This window comes from Mirounga leonina, unplaced genomic scaffold, assembly GCF_011800145.1.
Source record: "Mirounga leonina isolate KUSES-001 unplaced genomic scaffold, KU_Mleo_1.0 Mir_129, whole genome shotgun sequence".
Lineage (NCBI taxonomy): Eukaryota > Metazoa > Chordata > Mammalia > Carnivora > Phocidae > Mirounga > Mirounga leonina.
Genome location: NW_023270323.1, coordinates 22,700,316 through 22,707,547, shown reverse-complemented (window position 1 = coordinate 22,707,547; position 7,232 = coordinate 22,700,316). Strand labels below are relative to the sequence as shown.

The 7,232-nt window shown below is 44.3% G+C and overlaps 2 protein-coding genes across 2 annotated transcripts in view; both read left to right on the top strand.

Annotated features, from left to right (window-relative positions):
* Positions 1 to 919: 919 nt before the first annotated feature.
* Positions 920 to 1,773, top strand: PPBP (pro-platelet basic protein). Its single transcript, XM_035005565.1, is given in 4 exon segments — positions 920 to 1,040; positions 1,392 to 1,478; positions 1,481 to 1,526; positions 1,671 to 1,773. Coding segments are annotated over 4 exon segments (357 nt in total).
* Positions 1,774 to 6,433: 4,660 nt separating this feature from the next.
* Positions 6,434 to 7,232, top strand: part of LOC118010209 (platelet factor 4-like) — a 1,291-nt gene continuing 492 nt past the window's right edge. Inside the window, exons 1-2 of the mRNA XM_035004394.1 lie at positions 6,434 to 6,622; positions 6,924 to 7,053. Of these exons, the coding sequence (XP_034860285.1) occupies positions 6,520 to 6,622; positions 6,924 to 7,053 (233 nt within the window). The 5' untranslated portion in view covers positions 6,434 to 6,519. The remainder of the gene's footprint in view (positions 6,623 to 6,923; positions 7,054 to 7,232) is intronic.

Below are 7,232 nucleotides of genomic sequence, written 5' to 3'. Positions count from 1 at the left end.
GTATATAAATGCAGGTAGAATAGAAAACTAATGCCAACTTGTTACCAAAGGTTACCACTGGGGAGTGAGGATATAGAATAATGATGATAACATTTCTTATTCCACATACATCTGCAGTGTATGAACCTTTTACAATAAATTATATTACATGCTTCCCTGTAATAATAAAAATAAAAGAAAAAATAAATATGCTGGGGCTTGCTTTTTAGGGTAGACTCAGGTGTCAGAAACAAGCAGTTTATTTTATAACACAAGGGGAGAGGAATTTTTCTTCTAGTTTCTGGATGAAATGATAAAAAAATAATACATTTGGAAAACAGAAAGCAGCCCATAAACTAATACACAGAGTGAGCCTTTTATGGTTACTGGCTCATATTTTATCTACATCCTACAAACAAATCCTAGCATTTGTCAACAGCCAATTTGGGAACAACTGCTTTCCTTGGCAACCGGAAAGGGCTGCATATTTATGTTTTCAGATGCTCATAAAGTGTCTTTTAAGCCTACAAATTGCCTTATCAGGGCATTATCACATAATGATGCAGAGAAAATACGTGTAATACTTCAGTCTTGTTCTTACCTCCCGAAGTGGGAGGCTATGTTTGTGTAAAGGAGATGGGGACTGAGAAGAGGATGGGGGAGAGTGTGAAAGGAAGTAAAAATGAAATTGAGCAGGAACCCTGACCTGCCTGGCATTTATCTGGGTTGGGCACAACCTGCCCACCCTCCCACATGTATTTCCATATACCCTCACCTCTCCTGCCTTATCTTTTTCCTCCTTACTGGCCTTGAGGGAGCTTGTATAAATGGCATCAGGAGAGCATGAAAAGTCACATTGCTGCAGACTTCTAGGCAGCAATACACCCTCACGCTGAGGTCTCCTGTTTCTAGGAACGACTCCAGCTTAATCTTCTCGACCATGAGCCTCAGACCTAATGCCGCCTCCTCCTGTGCCCGCACCAGCCCTCTCTGGGTCCTACAGGGGCTGCTAGTGCTATCCCTGCCCTTGACCACGCTGCTTCCCTGGGCCGCCGGAGAAAGTAAGAGAAACTCCGGGAAAACTGAGGGTGGAACGTCTGCTGCCCTGCAGCAGTGGAGGGGGGGGGTTGGGGATGGGGGGGGGGGGGGGGCTGGAGGGGGGGGGGAGGGGGGACCCTGCCCTGGTTCTCCTGGGGCGGGAGACGGGCATTATACTAGTAACTCTAGGCGGCGAGGAGATGCTTCGTGGGCATTCTGCTAAGGTACTTTACTGAAGGTTTGAAGACGATCATATACCCAGTGGCTTTATGAGAGAGGTACAGTTAACGAGCAAGGAGACTAAGGAAACAAGTCAAGAGATAAGATCTCCGCAATAATCGCAATGGCTAATCGAGCCACACTTTCTACCCTAGCTCAAAGTGTGGACAGGAAACAGTTCTTTGAACTTTACTGCATGTGTATGAAGACCATCTCTGGCATTCATCCAAGTAACATCCAAAATTGGAGGTGCTCAGAACAGGACCCCATTGTGCCAATGTTCAAGGGATGTAAGTCTCTGCTTCTGTAATCATTGCCTCATTGGGCGTCAGGGAAACTCTCTTCTCTCCCCGTCAACTCTATTGTATCCAGCCCCGTGGATCCTCTCTGAGAGTCACGCCAGGGCACTCACAAAATTCCATTCCCTCTTGCAGAGCCACACTGAAGAAAGGAAAGAAAATCTGCCTGGACCCAGAAGCTCCCAAAATCAAGAAAATAGTCCAGAAAATTTTGGAAAGCGATGGGTCAACGACTTAATTGGTTCACTTTGTCAAACCTTTTTATCTCCCAAGAATGGGAGGAGTTTGAAGGCTTGACTTTCTGGAGTTCTTATTTATCCAAAATTCCTATTCGTATTGTATTAAACTTTGGATATGTTTTCCATTCTGCCTCAAAAAGTCACATGGTATTCTGAGAAGGCTGGTTAATAGATGGCAGAGAGAAGATGACAATAAGCAAACTTACTTTCAAAATATAATGTATGGTTTATTCCCTAACTCTTGGTTAAATGTGGCACTGTGCTTTGCATTCATTTATTTAAAATTTTCTTTTCAAATACTTACATGTGTATTAACCTATCTTGCTCTACCTTACTGTTAGACTAGCTATGCCCATGATGATTAATAGATTCCATAATGGTCAATGATATTTGGAATCACACAGAGCCCAGAATAGAGCACTTGCTCAAGAAATGTTTGCTAATTTATTTAGGCGCTTAATGGAGTTTTTCACTGTCTTAGTCTTAGGATGTCTTGTTTCAAAGCATTTTCTGAAAGATATTTCCAGTGTTTATTTTAGCCTTCAAACCCTAAAAAGAATAAAGTTGTAGAAAGTGAGTCTTGTAAGCAGTGGTTATTTATTTTAAAGAGAATATATTTAATATGAGTAGAATAAAAAAAAATATGATGAGAGGTGCCTGGGTGGCTCAGTCGGTTAAGTGGCTGCCTTCGGCTCAGGTCATGATCCCAGAGTCCTGGGATGGAACCCCACATTGGTCTCCTTGCTCAGCGGGGAGTCTGCTTCTCCCTCTCCCTCTGCTGCTTCTCTCTCTCTCTCTCTGTCAAATAAATAAATAAATAAACCTTTAAAAAAAACATATGATGAAAAGCATTAACATTCTCTATTAGAAAACTCCAGTATTTTCAATAATAATAATAATAATAATAGAGGTTCTATATAGTGTTAAATGTTTTAACCTGACATGTTTGTATATATTTGCATTCACCTAATATCTGCATGGTTACAATTTTAGTATTAGAACCAACCCTGTGAATGAGTAAAATAAAAAATGTAAACTTTATCAGACTTTTAAGTATTGTTTTGTAATCAACAGACCTTTCATTCTTTTTAAAATTGTTTTTATTTGAATATAGTGGACACCCAATGTTGCATTCATTTCAGGATAGTGATTAAACTTCCCCATACCTTATGCTGTGTGCACCAGAAGTGTAGCTGTCTCGTTACAACATTATTACAACATCATTTACTATATTCTCTATGCCGTGCCTTTTATCTCCATGATCTACTCATTCCATAACTGGAAGCCTGTACTTCCTATCCCCCTTCACCCATTTTGCCCATTCTCTCCCCCCTCCCTCTGGTATTTCTTAATCCCTGAAATTTACACCCACACTATTCTTGCACAAGTATTAACATGAAATCAAAATTTGTTATTGTTTTGTTGTCATATATTATTAATTTTAACAGAACTGTTGAAAAATGCCTTAATTACCTTTTTGGGGTTTTTTTACACTTCAGTATTCCACAATCTAGCAAACAAAATCACCAGTTGATGATTTGTGTCATTTTTAATTTATTATAATAGCTAAACTTTATTGATAAATTTTAATATACCAGGCATATTGAGTGTTTTGTATGTATGAATGAAATAATTCTCACAAGATAGCTATAAGAGGACATCCTCTGCAGAGAGCATAATTGAGTAAATAGTTCTACCACTTGCTAACTGCGTAACTTTGGGCAGGTTGCAAGACCTCTCTATCCCTTAGTTTCTTCATCTCTAAAATGGGATAATAATACTGCTTATCTCACAGAGTTGATGTGAAAATTAAGAGTTAATAAATTCAAAGGGCTAGAAGTAGTGCATGTTACACAATGACCCATATATAAATGTTAGCGACTATTTGTTATTATTCTATTATAAGCATCCCCAGCATTATAGAGAAGAAAACTGAAGTTCAAAGAGATTAGGAAATTTGCCCCAAGATCAGATAACTAGGTAGGTGACAGAGTGGGGATTTGAAACTCTGCTTTTAACCACCACACTGCTTTCCTTGATTCTTCTTTTGCTAATAAAGAGATTACATTATATATCACACGTTATTGGCACACAAAATAGGACCTGATCATAAGTAGCATATTGTGATGGTTATAGGTGAAGAAGTACGTTCATCAACCCCAACCTGCACACGGACTTTGGGGAACACTCATGTAGTAAGCATTTAGTCCACAAATTTTGTATATTAAGATCTCCTTTTATTATCTCCTCATCATAGGCTCAGTGCCTTAAATTGGTTCGTCTACAAAATAAATGCATTTATTAAGTAATAGTTAATAACAACAACTACAAATATATATATATATATATATATACATCAAAGCAGTAAGTGGGGATTGCAGTCATTTTTGTTAACTTTTCTCCAATAATTCCAAAATAGCTCAGACGTCTCATTTATTTCTCTAGTGGCTTCCTACTGAAATCCAACAGTGCCAGCTCCTGAGACATGACAGAGTTCTTCCACTAAACTGTTCCTCCTCAGAGGCAGATGTCTTTTATTTTCATGTACACATGTTAAACTATTTCATTTAATGCACAGAAAGAATCATTTAATCGTCACTTACTACTTCCTGCAAATACTGAAATCCAGGGGTAAGGTTGCACAAATCCAGGGTACCCCCCATTCATAGCCCAAACCATTCCTTCTATCTATTCCCTCTGCCACTAACCTTACTGCGGATCTCAAGTTTTAAAGCAATAAACTGGTCTAAGGTACGGCATATTCTGTATCAGTCATTGCATTGGGTGCTGGATATTAAAAAAATGTAAGTCACACAGAATTGTCCTTGAAGAGATCATTGTCTGGTAGGAGAGGCAGATAGGTTGACAAATCATCACAACCATATGGGACACACGTTAATATACGGACATGCTCTAACTTAGTAAAGAAACGACACATGAATAAATCAAAGCCTCAGAATCATTTTCAACATTTATTATCTTCATGAATATAGTTCTTTATATCAAGTCCCTACCCATGTGCTAGAATAATGATAAACGTTATGATGTCTCACCTCATAGAGCTTTCCATCTGGGGAGAGAAAACATTTTAAACATTTTCAAACACACACACACACACTCATATGCATATCTATCTGTGTGTCTAATGTACATGTGTTCGGGGCGCCTGGGTGACTCAATCGGTTGAGTGTCTTGATTGACTCTTGATTTCGCTCAGGTCATGATCTCAGGGTCTTGGGATGGAACCCCATGTTGGGCTCCATGCTCAGCAGGGAGTCTGCTTGAGATTCTATCTCCCTCTCCTTCTGCCCCTCCCCCCACTCACGTGTCTCTCTCTCAAATAAATAAATAAAATCTTTACCAAAAAATGTACCTGTGTGCATGGTTGGAAGATCTGTGAGAAATCGCAAAGGCAGAGGGTGCTACAAAAACCCAACAGGGAACACAATTAGCTGGAGCCATCAGGAAAGACCTCTCTGAGGAAGTGATGTTAGGCTAACACCAGAAATTCGAATAGGACTTAGTCAGCTGAAAGGCAAGTGGTGGGATCCTAAGAGAAAGAACTTTGGAGGCCCAGGAAGTAAGCTGCTAACTCCCGCAGAGGTCTGGTTCCTGCTGAGCATTCAGAACCAGCTAGTTCCCGGCAGTGGGCTACTGATGCCCGTCACCGCTGTTAATCAGTGTGACAGAAAGCCTCTGGCGTTGAGATGAGGGCATCCTTTGCCTTAATCAAGAGCCCAAGTCATCCTTTTTCAGGAAAGGGAAGATGGTCCATATTGATCTCTTGACCTTTCCTATGTGGGATTCTGTGGCATGCCCTCCACCCACTCCTCCATATCTTCTCCACGCTCCACTCCTGGATGCCCTGTGTCCTCCTGAGAGCATCACTGCTCCGGCCGGCAGGGCAGCCTGCCTTAAACTGGCACTGGCTCGGGAAAGGCGGCCTGGAAACTCTCCTTTTTCACCTCATTTCTGGGCCCAGCCCAGCAGAGAAACATCTAGGCACTGAGTTTTTACAGAAGGAATGTGTTCAAATATTACTTTTACAATTTTTCTCAAAGGAAGAGGATAGCTGAGGATAACAGATTTTGCTCCCTAGAGTATGTTGGATGAAGGCTGATCCGGCGGGATAGATCAAGAGACTGAGGAAGCCTTCCACATTCGGGTGAAATTAAAAACTAAGTCATCCTCTGAAGACCACATTCAACTTTTTACCAGCCAGAAAACAATTACTAAGGACACACCTTGAACACCCACAGCCACCCAACTCAACTGATAATGTGTAACTGGTAATCTGTAGGAAAGGCAGGTGGGAGTATGCAGTGCTTGGAGAGTTGGGAGTTGGGAAGAAACAGAAACTGTCTCAGGTCTGAAGGTCCCAGCCCTGTAAACTGCAACATGTGGTGGCAGAGAATTCTACCGTAACACATAACGCACCAGACGCCTAAGGTTCAAGGGTTGTTTCTAACTACGCCCGCGTGCATGTGTATGAATTCAGGTTGCAGTTGAGGATCCTGCTCTCAGCTCCCAGCCAGGACAACTGACCTCAGGCTTTTCCCGCCCTCCCTAATCTTGGCTGGCCAGAGCCTAGCTCTTCCCAGAAGTAGCTCAGCTTCCCCATCCTCCACCCCAAGCTTCCGGACCCTGGGGATAAAAGGGGCCTGGAGAGTCTTGGGAGCCACTGGCCAGCTAAGCCCCAGCCCCGACTGCCCTTGCACGCTCGGCTTCTGCGGCACCTGCTGGACATGAGCGTCGGAGCGCGTTCCCGCGCCCCCAGCCCCTGGCGGGGCGCCCGGCTGCTGCTCCTGGGGCTGCTGCTCCTGCCAGCAAGCGTCGCCCTCCGCACAGGTGGGGGCTGAATAAGGCGTCCGGGGGACGCGCGGAAGCAGAGCGGGAGAGTCGGGGAACCCCTAGGCCTGCGGCAGAATCCTGCATCTTTCGAGGTCTCGCTAGGTGTGCGGGCGCTGTGCCAAGCGCTGCCGCCGGGTACGCTTCACCATCTGGTCAATAACGCTTCTCTGAGGGAGGTAGGATTTGTGGGGGAGGAAATGAAAGCCAAACGCAGTGAGAAAGATCCCTAAGGTAAGTATGGGGGTTCCCGGAGTCACCGCTCTCTCTTTCACTGCCGTTTCCCGGACCCAACCCCCAGTGGACCCGGAAGGAGGAGATGAGGACCTGCGCTGCGTGTGTATGAAGACCACCTCCCTAGTCCGTCCCAGGCACATCAGCAGCCTGGAAGTGATCGGTGTCTCAGGCCACTGCCCCACCCCCCAGATGATGTGCGTCCTGCCACTTGCTTCTCGGCGCCCGCCCACCTCCCTCTGCCTCCTCTGCCTCCTCTGCCTTCCCTTCCCCGCCTCCGCGTCCCCCTCACCCCGCACCCCCCGCCTCCGCGCCCCCCTCACCCCGCCCCCCCGCCTCCGCGCCCCCCTCACCCCGCACCCCCGCCTCCGCGCCC